Genomic DNA, 19,020 nt, shown 5'->3' with positions numbered 1-19,020 from the left:
GGGCGGCAGTAGCTCAGTCTGTAGGGACTTAGGTTGCCGGTTCAAGTTCAGCATAGAGCACGATACGGAGAGTGGACTGGTAGCTATAGAGGTGCCAGCTCATCTCCTGGGCAATGTTGATGCCCTTGAGCAAGGCACCAATCCCCCAACGTCTTAAATTGCATTAATGCATGTCTTTAGGTGCTGTGTGTGTATTTTGTGTGTGACTAATGTAACTAATGCCAACAGCGAGTAAAAATTGAATTTTCCCAATGATGGATTACTAAAGTCCATGCTCTTCTTGATAGCGTCTTTCTGTTGCCTTCCCTACCTGGTAAACGCTAAGTTACACTATGTTAAGGAATCCACTTGCATTTGCCTGCATAATGGGCTCCGATCACAGTTGCTTGCAGACAACTACAATGCAGGTAGCCACACACTGTCATACACATCTTTAATGGGGGTTAACCACACACAAAGAAAAGAATCAATACCAGCACTGCCCTACTTCCAAGTAGATGGACCTTAGAATATATAAGATTTCAGCACTACCAATTTATTGCACTGAAAAAAGTCAGAAAAATCTCCTTCTTTTCCCCCTCTCAAGGCGAAAGTGAATTGATTCATATCATCCGTAAGGTTTACATGACATCATAATAGAAAACAGCCAGACTTATATTGTAATTTGTGTGCAACTGGAAAACATTATGAGCACAGGCTGGGCATACTAGCATATAGCCAATTTCAAATGTTTATTTCAGAGTTTTTGTAATGACTGTTGTTGACAATGTCATGCTAAGTTCAGTGGCCAGAGCATTCCACTACCTAAGGTATCCGGCTGGACGTGCACATCTTTCAGTAGTGCACTACACTTTAACCTTCTGTGCCACTACTTCTGCTCTAGGTCTGTGTGACCTAAAACGGATCATTGTCTGCTTCTCTCTCACACACTCAGCCCTCTGCTATTTGGTCATGTCTAAATGGGTTACGAGTTAGTACTTGAAGGTGAACTGACTCGTGGTAAGCGATTTTTGACATGTCGTACTTTGCAGATATGTGGAGCCGTGGGGATTGCGTGTTGTCAGTGGAGGAGAGCTCACATACTAATTCATATACCCATGCAAAACCCTTTCTCTGCTAATAACATGCACATCAGCTCTGCAGTTTTAAATGGAACGGCTGGATGACAAGGAAAAAGTGAACTGAGGAACAAGAAAATTATGTTTAAGCTGAGAGATGGGGGGAAAAAAGTAGACCGGACTATTGGGGGGGGAAAAAAATAATCTGATGAGCTGATTTTCAAAATGTACCACACATAACACACACACTCTCACACACACACACACACAGTTTATCTCTCAGTCTATTTCAGTATAAGCAGACAGCCAGAGGGGCAGACAGGGCATTTGTTCATTTGACACAATAAATATTCTTCTCTAGAGCTGCAGCTCTTCTCTGTGGCTAATTATCTTCAACAAGATAACACTAACATTTTATTCACATCATAAGCAACGAAAGGACTGCTGAGTCCAAGCTTCGATTGCCCTGTTATTCCATTTAAGAAAAAGAGTGCAATTGCTATTATCATGGCGACAATTTGACAACCTCCTGTTGTCAATTAAGATTCATTTTCATGCACTGATTATACAAATGGCCTACTTTGCAATTCACAGCTGATTAAAAATGAAGTCTTTACTGATCAGCTCTACTCCTGAGCCATAGAAAGGCAGCCATGCAAAGGGTGACACATTTTATCACAAATCTTTAGACTGACTGATTTCTGCTTCTCAGAATAAAAAAAAAATTGGCATCACAGCAGGGTCCCCTCCTCCCTCACTGATATAAGGTGAAGAAGATGGAAAACACGCAGGGCCAGCCGACAGCTGGAGTTGATAGTTATTTTTTGCAGATTGATTGCTTACATTTGAAAATATATGAATCACTCATAAAATATAATGCATTGTTAAAGGGGTGATAGAATGATTATATAGGGTATTTCATAATGTTCCTTAAGGTCTCCTAATTAGAGCTTAGCTCTGGCCCAAAAAATGAAGCCCGACCCTACCCGAGCCCGAGCACGTTGTGTCCGAGACCGGCCCGGCCCGACACATTAACTGGAATTATGAGCCCGAGCCCGATTTCAACCCGACACTTTTTTAATACGTGGGCCGTTATAACTGACGTTCTCAACTACAACTCAGAGTGGTTTGAACTCAACGCATTTCTCTGTGTGGGGTTGCTTCGCCCTCATGCTTGGAGAAGTAACAGAAGAGGACGTTGAAGGCTGACTGTCATCTTTTCTGCCACGGCGAGCCTGCTTCATGTGTCTGTTCATCATCCAAGTCCCCGTTTTATTTGCTGTCGTAGGCGAGCAGCGTGCCGCCCTTAGCCTAATGCACTCGACAAAGCCGACACACATGTTGTCCCTGCCCACGACTTGTTTCATACCTCCGACTTTCCTCCAAACTTGCTCAAAGGTAATTCTCCTGTTTTTCTTTACATCCTCAAGCTCCATGTTGCACTTAAGCTCCACCATACAGCCCAGCAGGCCCGGTGTGATGCTCCACCATACGGCCCAGCAGGCCCGGTGTGATGCTCCAGCATACGGCCCAGCAGGCCCGGTGTGATGCTCCAGCAGGCCCGGTGTGATGCTGCACCATACGGCCCAGCAGGCCCGGTGTGATGCTCCACCATACGGCCCAGCAGGCCCGGTGTGATGCTCCAGCAGGCCCGGTGTGATGCTCCACCATACGGCCCAGCAGGCCCGGTGTGATGCTGCACCATACGGCCCAGCAGGCCCGGTGTGATGCTCCAGCAGGCCCGGTGTGATGCTGCACCATACGGCCCAGCAGGCCCGGTGTGATGCTCCACCATACGGCCCAGCAGGCCCGGTGTGATGCTCCAGCAGGCCCGGTGTGATGCTCCACCATACGGCCCAGCAGGCCCGGTGTGATGCTCCAGCAGGCCCGGTGTGATGCTCCACCATACGGCCCAGCAGGCCCGGTGTGATGCTGCACCATACGGCCCAGCAGGCCCGGTGTGATGCTCCACCATACGGCCCAGCAGGCCCGGTGTGATGCTCCACCATACGGCCCAGCAGGCCCGGTGTGATGCTCCACCATACGGCCCAGCAGGCCTGGTGTGATGCTCCAGCAGGCCCGGTGTGATGCTCCACCATACGGCCCAGCAGGCCCGGTGTGATGCTCCACCATACAGCCCAGCAGGCCCGGTGTGATGTGTGCGAGAGGAGGAGACTCCGTGCATAACACGTGTTGCATTTTGTAACTGTAGTCCAACTTGTGTAACTTTTTGGACACGTGTTACTTTGGCCTAAATATAGCCTCTATAGATAATATTTCTGATTATGGCATAGCTTTCTCCCCACCCAATTAGACTAATAAAGTAATGATTTAAAAAAAACACAAATGCTTGATCAAGGGCCTGGCCCGGCCTGGCCCGAGGATAGTGGCTGGGTCGGGCTCGGGCAGAGAATCTAAACTCTACTCCTAATAGGGTATGTAACATTGGTTGGGCTGAAAATAGCCCGGGTGCTGGTCTATGCGCCCTAATGCAACCCTGTGAAATAGCCCTGGATTGAAACGGTTTCCTTCCTTATATGGTATGCTCATGAATATTTAGATGAGCTGTGCGCTGATTGGTTGGTTTACAACGAGCGACACACACACACACACACACACACACACACACTTGAACTGAGATGAAGAATAAGAAGGAAGTAAGACAAGAAAAGACTAACAGCCCATGATTGGCGGATGATAATGACAAGGCGGACGGACTGACTGACAGCAGAGGGAATTGTGGGATATGTCTTACCAGGCTTTTGCACCCCATGAGCTTCCTGCTCTCCATTCTCCAACGTAGCACCCGTTTCTGCACAAACACACAAACACACACACACACGCAAACACATTACTATCCATCTGAGTGCTAATGGCTTGAGGAGATAGAAAATCAAACAGCATGGTATTGGTTTGTACAGCGGAAATATGACAGACTGAGCCTGGCATTAAATGGAAACCACTGACCCTGACTTTTAAAGCTTTTTAAGAGCACCTCACTATACAGATGTTTGTTGTGCCAGGAAATAGCACACAGGCCTGTTCTGGTTAGACTGCGGCTGGCAGAGGGCAGCACACATTGGCTGGTGTCAGTGTGGGATGCTGAAGGATGTGATACTGTGTGACATCTGGTTGCTGAATCACTGCACTTTATCTATCTAATGTGGCACATCAGACACAGACATACATGTAACACACAAAGCACATTCTGCAACAGCTTTACAACAAGGCTCTGACACACAAGGACATGCATGAATCAAACAAACATCCATAGACACGCACAGAAAAACACAAGCACATACACACACAAGACTTATTTTTTTAAATGATAAATGGACTGCTTTTATCCAAGCGCTCAGCATTATACAATTTGCCTCTGGTTCACCCATACACTCACTATTTACACTAAATGATTCATTTGTTATAGTGTGTTGACTGGTCAGTAGTCGGCTCTGGAGCAGGTTAGCCATGCAGCATATGTTCCCATGGTGATCTAACCAGGTTTAAAGTGAGCCAGCTTTGTACATCCAGGCCACAGGGCTCACTATTTCTCTCTCCCACACACACACACACACACACACACACACACACACACACACACACACACAGGCTAACAAAAACATGCATGCGAGTAAATGCCACAACAAAGCTGCAAAACAAAGACCATTCACAGGTGGCTGTGGCTCAGGAGGTAGAGCGGGTCGTCCTTTAACCACAAGGTTAACAGTTCGATCCCTAGATCTTCCTGTCCGCCTGTCGGAGTGTCCTTGAGCAAAACACTGAACCCCAAGTTGCTCTCGATGGCAGGCCAGTGCCTTGCATGGCGGCGCCGCCACCATCGGTGTATGATTGTGTGTGTAAATGGGTGAATGAAATTGTAAAGCACTTTGTCCGGTAAGGTAGAAAAGCACTATATATATATATATATATATATATATATATATATATGACCATTACTGACCATTTACCATTCTGCAGTCAGTACATGCGTACACCTATATATACAGTACACACACAAATAATTAACACATTAATGTGTAGGAATACAAAAAAAATGTATTTGTGTCCACACAAACACACAGTACAAAAATCAAGATTAAACCACAGATCAAAAACAAGAACACAGGACACTCATCAAACACACATCACGAGTGCATCATCAGGGTGCCAAACCAACAACGCTGGTAAAAAAAAATAAAAAAAAATAATAATCTTCCTCCGTCTAGCTCTGCTGCTGACAGAGGACAATCATTTGCGGACTGCCTCTCTCTGCTGTTTGTCAGCATGTCTGCGTTTGTCCGAATGCACACAGCATGCCACAGTTGATCACAGGCAACACCACCCACGGCCCGTCCTACAGCTTGCTGTCACTGACGAGTGCCCACACAGTCTGACTGTCTGACCAAAGTGTCTGGATAACCATAACAGGCCCGAGAGCTGAGTCAGCCCCGGTTAACTGTCATTTCCTTTTATCTGGTTATTCACTCAGCTGTTTATTTGATCCATCTATCTGCTTACCAGTGTTGGCGAAGTTACTTTTAAAAAGTAGTGTTTGCTCGTTACTCGTTACTTCTTAAAAAAGTAATGTGTTACTTTACTTAGTTACCCCCTATGGAAAGTAACTTTAATTTACTCGTTACTTTTACGTTACTTTTAAAAGCAGGCGTCTCTGGCAGAGACTGAAGTTAATTATACAGAAACTATCTTTGACCATAAAGCCAATCTCTGGTGTATCAGTGAGGTGTCTGAACTCCACTGCAGACTGGATTCTCTCCTCACAGAGTGACGGCTGATGCATTATGAACGAGTCCAGCGCGGGTTGAATGCACATCAGCAGGTCATCGGCGTTACACGGAGTTAGTGTATACTATGTAATATGTGTAGCGACTTGTACCGGTCGCGCAGCCACGATGGTCCGTGCATTGTCGTAGACACATGCAGCCTCTTTTCTGGAAGTCCTTGCGTGTCCGTGCGACCGACACAAGTCCACAGCGGTCCGCTGCGTGTAGCCTATGTATGAGCCCATCTCCACCGCATCCATCTGTGAGGTTGTCAGCTTTGTGTCTGCCTGGCATGTTTGTAGGACGGCCGATTTAACCGCCAGTCCTCAGCGATGTAGTGGCATGTGTCACGTAGCTCTCCGCTCAGAGCGCCGTCCAGCAAAAAGCCATGCTCTCAAAAGTACGGTTGGGCATCGAGAACCAATTCCTACTTGGAATCATTTCAAAAATTACGATTCCAGTGGAATCGTTTCTTTATTGGAATCGTTTGAAGAATTTGGTTTCAAATCTGATCATGGGTTCCAAATTTAACATGCGCAAGTTTTGGTTTCCGTAGCGGCCAGGTGCTTGTTGTGTTGCAGCCTTGGAGCACAGTAAGCGGCGCTCTAGTCTGGCTTTATTTTACATAGAAAAAGCCCGGTAAAACTGCAACCCACCACTGAATCAAAATCAAACTTTCCTCTTATTTGTGAAATAAGCATGAGACCCCTCAAAGAATCGGAATCGAGAATGATGTCAAATCTGTGTCTGGGAAAAGTAACGCTGTGCCGAATTGAAAAAGTTTCACTACCAAATTTTCAGTAGTAGCGCGTTACACTACTTTTTATCCGAAAAAGTAGTTGCGTTACACCCGACACTGCTGCTTACTTACCTTGCTGTATAACTATCTGTGTTTTTCTATACCTCTCTTTCTATTGCTTTATGGCAAACTAAATAACAACGTGCAGGGACGGACTGGGGCTAAAAAACAGCCCTGGTCTTTCTCCCAAATAGGCCCATCATCCGGCCATTCGCCCCTAGACGTGCGCGACAGACACTAGCCAGGACGTCCTGATACTATGCCACAATACTGTAGCCTATCAGACAAGGTATTCACAGCAAGTAACATCTCAAAACCAATGATGATGATTGGGGTTGTGTTTATTAATGAAGCCTCAGCCTTCAAATAAAAAAATAAATAAACAACAAAAAAATGTACAATGCCATTACATCTGCATTGAAAATAAAATACAAATAATAAAATGTCACTGGCTACAGAAACTGACAACACTTTCAGAGATAAAGTAGGCTACTTGCTGTACCTGAACAAAAAAACAAACTGCACTCTGATGGAGAACAGACGTGCAAGCTAGGATTTTTTGGTTAAACTTTTGGTTAAATTTGGTGAATTATTTAGCCCCCTTCCCTGTTTGTTAGCATGTTTAGAGTGGTACCAATGCATGCCTGATGTTTTCCTGTTTAATTCAATAGTCTTCATCCTAGCAGTAGAAGTGAGCTCACCACAACCTCTCATATACAACCAAGTGAAATCACGGTCAACCCGCAATTAATTTCTAACGCGTTTAATGTTTCAAATTAAACAGAAATTATTAAACACGTTAAGTTTGACAGCACTTAAATGGCACGATCATTTTCAAAACCATGATGCACACCCATGTTGATAGGTGACTATGCAATTCGCTAAGATAGGGATAAAGGCAGCCTATTGTAATGTGTCCTGCTCCTGGCACTTACCAGTACCTCTTGCTGATGTGAAATGAACTCTGCTGTCTGTCCCTCATCATGACCAGGCTGTGGATGCTCAGGCTCCACTTGGTCCTCTACACTCTGGCTAAGTGATGCAGTGCTGCTTTGGTCGTCAAGGACTACAACATTACTGCTGCTGCTGGCAGTTGCACTGCAACCAAAAAGCTATGTGAGCTTTTTGCATTTTGCTGCATCAGCCATTGTCTCGTCTCATGATGTAGGCCTATAGTAGGCCTACTCTTCTTCCTCAGTTTTTACACGTAGCATATAAGTGATCGTATTAGCACCCCCTGCTGTTGGCTGTTGATATCGCTTTATTAGGCTTTTTTTGTGCCGACAGCCGTCGGTTGGACGGACGTTCTCACCTTTTCCCGAACGCACAGATTGTCAGTCTGTCCCTGACAACGTGCAGCTTAATAAAATCTATCATTTCTATTCTCACACTACAAAAGACAAGTTTGAGCAACAAGTGGTGCTCATACAATCATCAGCCACTGGTAGAGCTGTAACAATTCCAAATTTTGCTGTACAATTAATTGTCTCAGAAATAATTGCGATTTACAATATAATTGTATCTTTCAGTCAAATTTAAAAATATGTATTTATTTATTACATTTTTTAATTCCAAGTTACATATTTTGGTTATATCACTGCTATGTGACCCAGATAATGTAAGAACACAAATACACAGCAAATGAAGTAAACAACGCATCTTTTCTTACAGACATATCAGGGCTCTTTTGAGGCCATTTATGTTGCAATACAGAACATCGTTAGGAGGTCTCTGTGTTAATGTGCATAATTATGATCTCAAAATTAGGGACAGACCAATTATTGGCCCTGGCTGATTATCAGGCTGTTTTTGGTCAGTTTGCAGATGATCTGTATCAGCGTTTTATTTACCTGATAACTGATAAAGTTAATGAATTAAAAAGTGGCTCTGCTACAGCTCTGTGTCTGTCCCTCTGCTTCAGTTTCACTCACCACTGAGTCTTCTGTCCCCAGAACTATTTTGAAGGAACTAGAAGGTTCCTTCAGCCCATTGTTGTGTGTGTGTCACCCCGGCCTCAAGACTCGTGAAGATAATCGCAAATAAGTCAGCTGACATATAAAGCAACATGACAGGATGAGAGCTGCTGGTGGTCACAGGGGTAAACACTCTGCAGCCTGCAGTTCAGTGCCTGCCTGTTTCATCTAAAATACACTTACACACAAAACATACAATGAAATAGCCTTAGGGCCCTATTTTAACGATCTAAGAGCATGGCGTGAAGCGCCTGGCGCAGGTGCGTTTAGGGTGTGAGAGTACTTCTTCTCATTTTATGAATGAAGCAGTCAGCGATTTGAAGCCGCCCGCGCTGTGTGTGTTTGACCAATCAGCGACGGTAATCCCTGCAAACCCCCCCCCCCTGGAGGTTCCTGTAATTCCAGAAAGTAGTCGCCTTTTGGGTCTAAACTTAATTTAGACCCTGGTCCCACGGGGTGGAAACGCAAAGACAAGTTCCTCAGAAGTTGTCTAGTTGCGGGGGAAAGTTTCTGCAGTCATAAAGCAGGTGCTTCCCAGACCCATGACCTAGACTTTTTCAAATAGGCGGGTTGGTCAAGGACACATTCTTATTTACATGAAGGGCCTTGGACAATAGCACTGGGGTGGGATATAATCGTACATGTAGACTTTGGAACTAAACCTTGAACATCTGCACTGGAGCAGGTGGGATATTTGGACAGTAACTGCTCAGAGTTGGGACACATTTTCCCGCAAAGTTCCCCAAATAGTACTTGTCGTCTGGGACAGTCAAAGCAGTGACCGCTATTCTGCTCATCTTGGGGCTACTATCTTCCCTGCGGCTGAATGGCACCCTAGCAGATCCAAAATGACAGCCAGTGTCCAGTGATATCATTTAGGAGCAGCTGCAGTTCATGTTACATAACACAGATTCTCATCCCATTCAGGATAGATGGAATCGGATACAGAGGTGAACATAATGTTATTCAGGAAGATTGAAGATGGGATGGGACAGAAAAAGCCGGAGAAGCCTAAGGTGAAAAAGTTGGGGCCGACTCAACTTTTGGAGAAATGCAACCCCACGTCACGCTGCGGTGGCCAATCATGTATCCGGCGATCAGACTTGGCAGTCCAAGTGTGAGAGGCGGTGTGAGAGTCCCCTGCAGTAAACCTCACTGCCTCTATCGCTGCCTGTTCTCTTAATACAACCAATGTCGCTGCCACAAGTAAGTTTAAAAACACGAAACCCAAGCACAGAACTGCCCAGGAGCTTGTGTAACAGCTGAATGTTTGCCAAACAACAAACCACCGTCGATCCGTCTCGCTCGTCTCTTTTATTATCATATACCTACTATCATTTCTAGTCATAGTTCCACTATCTTTATTGTTACTATAACTGCCACTGTTCATCATTCTAACTGCTATCATTATTATCAATCATATTTCTCCATATATATCTGTATCAGTGTCTCTGTGTTCCAACCGGCAGCGGCAGATGCCCGCCCACCAAGAGTCTGGGTCTGTCTGAGGTTTCTTCCTAAAAGGAAGTTTTTCCGCACCACTGTCGCACCAAATGCTTGCTCTTGGGGGAATTGTTGGGTCTCTAAATTATAGAGTGTGGTCTAGACCTACTCTATAATGATACATAACATTTATTTGAAATTGAAAAAAGATGCTGAGTTTACTCTGCAGAGGAACCGAAAACATTATCTAGCATGCTAACATTTGGGAGGGTGGACTAGAGTTCGACCGATGTGGGTTTTCTCTGGCCGATGCCGATCTTTAGAAATCAGGTTCAGCCGACGGCCGATACACGCTGCCGATTTATTTTGGCCGATATGTGCTTGTTTTTAAACCTCTATTTGAAAGATAAAATGTAACACTAATATACACAGAATTCCTCAACAAAAACATTTATTGAACACTTGACCAATCTACACTTGTATACTTTTGTATAATTAAAAATGTATAATGTAAAAACATACTGTATAAATAATGTATGAAAAATATATTAAAGAAACGAAACAGGTAAGAAGAAAATTAAAAATGTCAAACTTCTGAGAATACAAATGCTCAAGCTTCACAGAAAGTGACATGTTATTATTAATCTCAACACTATTTCCTCCTAACTCCTGTTGAATCACGTCAGACCAGGGCTCTCTGAAGTCAGTTCTTGGTCACCTTGTTTGTTAGCTCATTGTTCATGTGGTGAAGTGTATCTGTGTTTTGGGGACCCTGCTGTTACATGTCCTGTAGCACTCATTAGGATCTGATCTGAGTCATTCAAACAACTCTGAGTTGTAGTTTAAAACTCGTCCAGCCAGTTTAATAACATTAAGGGTTTTATTCGTGCTCGAGTCCATAGATGCAGTTAATGGATACAGGCACGGAGAACTGAAGGCTCTGTTAGCAATGATTAGCTCTGTTAGCGGTTAGCTCCGTTAGCGGTTAGCTCCAGTTAGCTCCGTTATAGGAGTGGATGACACTGCCACAGACAGGGGTAACAACCAGACTCTGATAAATGACATTCGGGGAGCTTCCACAGCGGTGTGGCTGCGTGTGTTTTGTACGGTTTTATTAGTACAGTTAATCCCAAGGCAGGAACACAGCAACATGCTACTGCTAACGGTAGCGTCTGAGCCTGAAGTGACTGTGGGAGACAAAGGCAAGACTTCACGAGGGGAGGGGCTGGAGGCAGCTGGTCTGGGTGCGCTGTAAAAAATGTTGCCTATTCATGTTTCTAACACTAGGCTGCCCGCAGATGCGCCTGCCTATTAATCGGCTTGATATACTGGGATATTGGCCGATGCCGATTATGTAAAAAAATGCCAAAAATCGGCCGGCCGATTGAATGGTCGACCTCTAGGATGGACTCCATATCACAGTCACTCGAACACATGTTCCTGATCAGGCCACAGTCTATTTGTGGACTCCGTAAACTCAGCCGTCCCCACTCCGCGAAAAGAAGCTGCCTTCAAGTGCGGTCGGAAACGTTGAGATCTATAAACGATCTGACGGAAAGTAGTAGTTGTGAAATATAAAGTCGAACTTGAGAGGGGAAGGACCTGATTGGTTAGGAGAGGAGACAGCAGGTTTATTGTCTCTTTGTCTGGTGTACTGTCATAGAAATTCCTGTATTTTGCCAATCCAACTAACTGCTGACTGTATTAATACAAAGTGTGCTTCTCTTCAACGGTGGTAACAGAAGAACCCAATCCTCTCAACTAGGGCTGCACAATATATCTTTTTTTTTTATCGTCATCGCAAATTCAACTTGCGTGATAAACACATCGCGAAAGGCTGCTACATATCGCAATAGACACTCAAAGACTTTCTGTCATTCTTTTTTATTGGGGCCTTTTATGTTCTATTCAATGTTCAATAAAATAATGTTGGAAATATTTTTTTTTTTAATTTAAAAAGCAATTTGTTGTATTTTAGCAGAATACTGAAAGCAGCAGAAATGCAGAACTGAGTACACTTTAATACCCGTTTATTTATCGCAAGTAATATCGCGATATTCAACAATGTTATTGCATATCACATATCTTTCTCATATCGTGCAGCCCTACTCTCAACGTTGAATTGGTATTATCTAGCAGAGTCAGCATTTGGTCTAGCATCCTCGCCCTCTTTCTGTGCTTGTAGTCATGATGAATGATTTCTACATTACTCCACTGGGCTCCAACAGATCAGTCTCACCTGCTCTGGTGCTGTCATTGTCCAGCAGGGGGATGTAGTCTGTCTTTCCCACCGTCTCCCCGACATGATCAACGAAGGTCTCCGCTTCCAGCTGAGCTACAAAGTCCCTTTCCACCAGGCTCTCCGGGCCCGGCTGCTCAACGCTGTCCGTCAGTGCGTCGCTCAGACTCAGGTCTAACTCCGCCATGGCTGCACACAAACACAGACGGAGGAATCAAATGAGAGAACAGTGAACATGGTATCGCCTGTTGAATGATGCTGTCCAGCTCTAAATTAAAATAAGGAACAACTTATTACGTGATTTACTTTAACAGCTTAATGAGACATGCAGATCTCCACCCACTGGCATTTGACGAGTGGATCACAGAGTGCCGTAGGTCGCCCTAATGATACAACTACATGCCTGGCGCAGGTGCGTTTAGGGCGTGTACGAATCCACTTTTGCTAGTTTACAAATAAACGGCGGGAAAAAAAGGGTCCGTGCGCCGGGCGCATGGTTCAAAAGGGTTGTACTTAGTGTCTTCATTAATCAGAGGTGTGTTTTAAACCAATCAGAGATCATCTCCCATTCCCTTTAAAAGCCAGGTGCGTTTGGACCTTGGAGCATTGCTGTTATGATGGAGGATTTGCTGAGTAGGAAGGAGGAGAGGAAGAAGAGGAGAAGAAACTGATCTGCTCGTGCGTGAAGTGAAAGCGCGTGAGCAGATCATATAATACTATTTCACATTGTAATATTCTTATTTGTAATATTCTGCATGTGTGTGTGCTGCTGTGTGTGTGTGTGTGTGTGTGTGTGTGTGTGTGTAACAAGCATAATGTGTGCGTGCTGTGCACGAGCCTAAGAGCATTTTACTAATGCTCTGCTAAAATAACAATGAAATGCTGCGTTATTGACTTTAGACCAGGTTTTTGTTGGTCAATGGTGCCATCACTTCCCGCTGCCTCAAGATAGCAATACGCCCAGAATGCACCTGAACACACCTCCATGTAAGACCAGCACGCCCATGGGTCACAGATGGGCGCAGGTGCATTTGCTATTTAAACGATGTGGTATAGTCCCCATAAGAGATCATTTTTAAATCATTATAAAACTATATGCTGAATTGTAGTCACAAAAATGGTTGCCATTTAAAAAAAAAAAAAAAAACAGTTATTTTTCCAATTCCTGAAAAGTTGACATTTTCGAAATACAAAAGTGTTTACCCGACTTTGGCAAACTGGTAAGGGAGCGAAGGAGATGGGAGATCGAAGCTGAAATGGAGAGATAAGGGTGAAAGAATGACAGCCTATTCATACTTTGCACGTGACGTCACAACTTCTGGCTGGCGGGCAAGAACATCATTCTCCTAGCAACGAAACCTCGCCAGTTTTACCATACGAAAGTTGGTGTTTTGAGGTGAAAACGATATGCCAGATAGTTGTCGTGCGATTGGTTGCACTAGCCCGGGTTATGTTTTTACCGGATCCCATCTGATAAGGAGAATCCAGAGAGAACACATGGATACAGGCTATCAGACGTGCAACCGTTTCAGGAAATGGGACCTGGCAACCTTCACAGTATACACGTCTGTGCAGTGATCATTTCATCAAAGGTATGTCGGTTTGAGGTTTGTAATATCTGATATAGGGTGACCAGACGTCCCGGTTTGACCGGGACAGTCCCGAGTCCCGCTTAAATGTCCCGGTTTACACCAACCACTGTGAAATTGTCACGGTTGTCAGCGATTACATAACTGACGGGGTCTTATTATAGCCCCATCATTAACTAAACCCACGTAGAAAGACTAATACTTGACTTTGAATGTTATGAAGTTACTATTATGCGTCACTCTCCTATTGAATTCTTTCTTAACAGTTAATTATTAGTTCATCCCTGCACAGCAAAGTATAACCAAATGTAATACATATTTTACAATAGTAGTTCTATATATGTGATAAAAAAAACCTCATTGTGTCCTTGTAAACAAAAGGTACGAGCAGCACAGTAGAATCCCAATCAAGAGGATGGAGGCAGAAAAGAAACAAGATGCTGTGGATGTCCTCTTGGAACTGTCGTCAGGAGAGCCTGTGCCACAACAGTGTTTCAGCAATCACTGCAAAGATGCCATTGCAAAGCTACAGCAGGGGTGTGACGACTTCAGGGAGGAAAACCGCAGGCTGAAAACCAAACTAGGAACACTGGACGAACCGGCTTTAGCAAATGACGATCTAAAAGTGAAAGCACTGACTGGACTCCCCACGTTTGCCAAGCTGCGAGTAGTTGTAGTGTTATTTCATGTCTTCCGACACACGCAGCCCTCTCTCCTTTCCAACAACTTCTTTTAACTCTTATTAGATGAAAATGAACCTGTCCCTTGCTCCCTTGCTCTCTCTAGTGTTCTCTTCCAAATCTCGATAGCGACAGCAAGCAGAACTTTTAGAACTACCCTTGACATGCTTGTTCCATCATTTTTATTTTGGCCACAGAGAGAAGAGCTTCGGCTGTCAATGCCCATGATATTTCGACAAACTTATCCTAGAGGTGCCTGCATAATTGACTGTTTTGAAATCTTTATAGAAAAACCCAAAGACTTCAAAACAAGAGCACAAACATATTCGACCTATAAACATCATCACACCATGAAATACCTAATAGGCATATCCCCACAAGGTCATATTTATATCTAAGGGATGGGGAGGCAGCGCATCAGACAAACGTGTCCCAGAAAATTCTGGGTTTCTGGAATGCATCAGTGCAGGTGATGTAATACTGGCTGATCGAGGGTTTAACGTGGCAGAGTCTATTAGTTTGTATAATGCTGAGCTGGAGATCCCAGCTTTCACTAAAGGAAGGAAACAATTGAGCCCAGTAGAGCTGGAGTCCACACGTGGTCTTGCCTCAGTAAGAATCCATGTAGAAAGAGTTATCGGTGAAACAAGAAACCGATACACTATACTACTACTAAGTACTATTGGTATCCAGATGTGTGAAGCTGAACACCCCAAAGGGATTACAGTTTTAGACAAAGTAGTCCATGTGTGTTGTGCCCTTACAAATGTGGCACCCTCAATTATTCCTTCTGGTTAAACACTACTGAATACAGTACAACATTAATACAATGATTTATTTACACAAACTACACACACAAAAAAGCATGTATGTACACACATTATTTACATGAATGTATTACATTTTCATTTTGATTACTTATGTGCATTGTCAATTTATTAATCTTTGTATGTGTATACGTATGTGTATTCGTATGTGTATGCATATATGTGTGCACGTCTGTGTACGTATGTATGTATGTATGTATATATAAGAAAAAAAGAACTAAGAAAAAAAACTATCAGCACAGGTCAGGGATTAAGCCTTTGGGAAAAATGTAGTTTATAATACAGTAGATAGTTATTCAAGTATATTCAACTATTGACATCAACCTCAGTTCAAAAGGGTTTAATACTTTAATTTTTAAAAATGTTGACTACCTATGTGCATTGTATTTATTTATTGAATAAATCTGTATTTGTCTGTCTAACAGTACAACTCAAAGTTCATCACTTCTCATTTATTTTTTTTGTGCACGCTTGCGTTTTGCCAATTCCAGTTTGCAGACACTGCACTTCCAATTCAAAATAATAAGATCAGTAGTCTGCAAACAACTTCTGTGCACATACAGTCTTTTACAGATTCCCGATGTACACTCTATTTTGTCATCAGTACCCAGAACAGGCATACCACAGTAACAGCCTTCAGACGCTTTGGTGGCATCACCAAGCTGTCAGAGGCGGTTCATTCAAGCTAGAGGAATGATGTACCTAACATAGAAAAAAACGGTTTTAGTTAGATAAAGTCTATATTAAATAATTCACAAGCACAGTACCACTGATATTTTTAAAGCTACACATTTCTTTCCTTTTTTAAATTAGGCTACCATATACATTTACATGTGGTGTCACGTGGTTATTCTGACCAACAAAACACACACACACACACACACACACACACACACAGTTAAAATCACACGCTGGACGCTTTATTAGTCTTTCTACGTGGGTTTAGTTAATGATGGGGCTATAATAAGACCCCGTCGGTTATGTAATCGCTGACAACCGTGACAATTTCACAGTGGTTGGTGTAAACCGGGACATTTAAGCGGGACTCGGGACTGTCCCGGTCAAACCGGGACGTCTGGTCACCCTATATCAGATATTACAAACCTCAAACCGACATACCTTTGATGAAATGGTGTCCCAATACAGCTTTTGTCGGGAATCGGGACTGTCCCGGTCAAACCGGGACGTCTGGTCACCCTACATGAAACATAGCCTAGTGTTGGCAGAAGGTTTAAAAAAAATAAAAAAAACTACTTATCAAGCCTTCATTCGCCGGCAGGCAGGGTGTACGTATTCAGATGAAGACTTCATCACACGACAGAGCAGATTAGCAAACGTTAGCGGGTAGCTAGCTAACTAGTAACACTCATCTCCCATACGACAGCGTTGTTAACCCATCCACTCTTGAAAAAAAGATAGCTATCTGTACTTTTGTAGGCTTTCATTTTCTGTGCGGTGTAAGCTGACGGATTCTCTATAAGATAGATGTAAATATCTCCAAACTCCAAGTCTGGTACAGACTTTGCCAGCTTCAAAGCAATGGAAACATCAGCGGGTGCTGCGTATGGATCACAAGTTGCGAGTATGTTAATCTTTTCATGATATCTAATTTTAACATTTGGTGACATATGGTCTAAATAGTTGATTGATTGTAGTATTGGAAATCTGCAAGGCTGCAATTCCTCTGGCTGGCCACTGTTCATCGCCATTCTATCGGCGTTTCTTGCCCGCCAGGTATCCATGGTAATGTCACTGCAAAGTATGAATTGCATCAGCGTGCCCAGGAAGTCTTTAAATCTGAAGTACAATAAACAAAATGACTAAATCCATTTGCTTTTGAGGGAAAACGTGATGTGAACTGAACTGGGCCGCAGGTTTGTGTCCCTGGATGGCATCAAACTTGCAGCTGGAGCACTAACAAGACCACAGGACCTGGATCCAAACCCTGTGATGGCAGCCATCCATCATGCTGAAGTGTCCACGAGCAACTCACTAATCGGAATGTGAATAGAGATGCAATTACAGGGGGGCGGGTTTACACTCTCCCTGTGGAATGTTGCCTGCTCTGAATGCTCAAAATGCTTAATACCAGAACGCATTAACTTCTTCACATTTTCTGAATTTATTATTATTTTGCGGGCCGGACTGAAAGCATTGGTGGGCCGGATGTGGCCCGCGGGCCGCCAGTTGACCTAAAGTATGACCTCTGACCTCTCTGGTAGGCATCTAGACAAAAGAAAGCTTTTTCTATCACTGATAACCTACATGTGATATCACTTTCTACCACAAGGGGGCACAGTTTAATCTGCTGTATGAAAGAAAGGCATGACTTGGTACACCACAGAAGCACAGCGTGTATCTAATCACAGCCTCAGACACACAGATCCAAGCAGTCATCAGCTCATCTGGGAGTCCAGCTGACCAATGGCCATCAGGGGAATCTGCCAAGTCATGTTGTGTCATCTTCCCAAGATAATGCCAGATTAGGTCCGGTGCCAGCAGCAGCCAGCCTCCCTCTGCTCACTGCGTCTATCCATCTCATATCCATCTTTAAAATTCTCCTCAATCGTCTACAACACACTAGAGCCCGACTGATATATCGGCGGGCCGATATTACAGGCCGATATTAGGCATTTTCCCAACTATCGCTATCGGCATTTATAATGGCCGATAAATGAATATTGTCCACCAGAGGGCGCTCTACAACGTCCCTGTTGGCAACACTCTTTGATTTCTTTTCTTTCTTTTTTTTTGTTATTGTGTTTTTTTTCCAGAGGACTTTAAGTTTCATATCTTAAGTTTGTATTTTTACCCATTTTATTTATCAGAACTTTTATATATTTTGATGTTCCTCTGTTCTGTTGTGACAATAAAACAAACACGTTTATTTTTAAACTGCATTATCATATTATTTATTATTATGTTATCCAGTTTCCTTCCTACCTGGCTGCCCTGCCAACCACGCTCATAACAACAACACATAAATAAACCATTATTTCCTTAACTGCAGCCAACATAACAGTAGATCATCAACCTAAACGTATCTGAGGGCAGGGTTCATTAACACTACAATCAGGGTTGTGTTTTTTTCTGAGATCAGTCAGCTTCCTCAAACAAATGCAGCCCAAAATCAAATATAACTCCACAGTCCCATCTGCTGGGTTATCTATTCATTACCACAAGAGAACACTGCATTATGTGTACTCAGTGGTCAATGGCTGTCTTTGCTACAGCATACCATAATATTTTGGATCGTGTACTTGAGGAAGGCCCTTCTCTGATTCAACATGACAATGCCACAATGCACAGAGCCAGATCCATAAAGAAATGGTTTCACTGACCTCATCCAACATCTTTTACAACTAGTGAAAACATGTTTGCCAGTCATTTATGATTTAATTACCGTACACAGCACACCATCTCATTGTTATTTTGTAACCGCATTTCCTGAATGGTGTAGGCCATATTAGCAGAGGGGGAACTGTAGAAGTCCTTCGACCTCTTACATAAACAAACAAGAAAAAAATTGTTTTGCTCTATGTACAGTGAATCAAAGGAAAAGTCAATAACCAATGAAACCCTCATTAAATATCAAAATCATGTCAACTGTCAATAAATGCAGGCATCACGT

The 19,020-nt window shown here is 43.5% G+C and overlaps 1 protein-coding gene across 1 annotated transcript in view; it reads right to left on the bottom strand.

Annotated features, from left to right (window-relative positions):
• LOC144537064 (uncharacterized) overlaps positions 1-19,020 on the bottom strand; it is a 142,183-nt gene that overhangs the window by 92,321 nt on the left and 30,842 nt on the right. Inside the window, 2 exon segments of the mRNA XM_078280481.1 lie at positions 3,814-3,870; positions 12,294-12,482. Coding sequence (XP_078136607.1) covers positions 3,814-3,870; positions 12,294-12,482 — 246 coding nt within the window.

The sequence above is a fragment of the Sander vitreus genome, chromosome 22 (genome assembly GCF_031162955.1).
Source record: "Sander vitreus isolate 19-12246 chromosome 22, sanVit1, whole genome shotgun sequence".
NCBI lineage: Eukaryota > Metazoa > Chordata > Actinopteri > Perciformes > Percidae > Sander > Sander vitreus.
The sequence above is the reverse complement of the archived record's forward strand: the minus strand, read 5'-3'. Positions and strand labels throughout refer to the sequence as shown.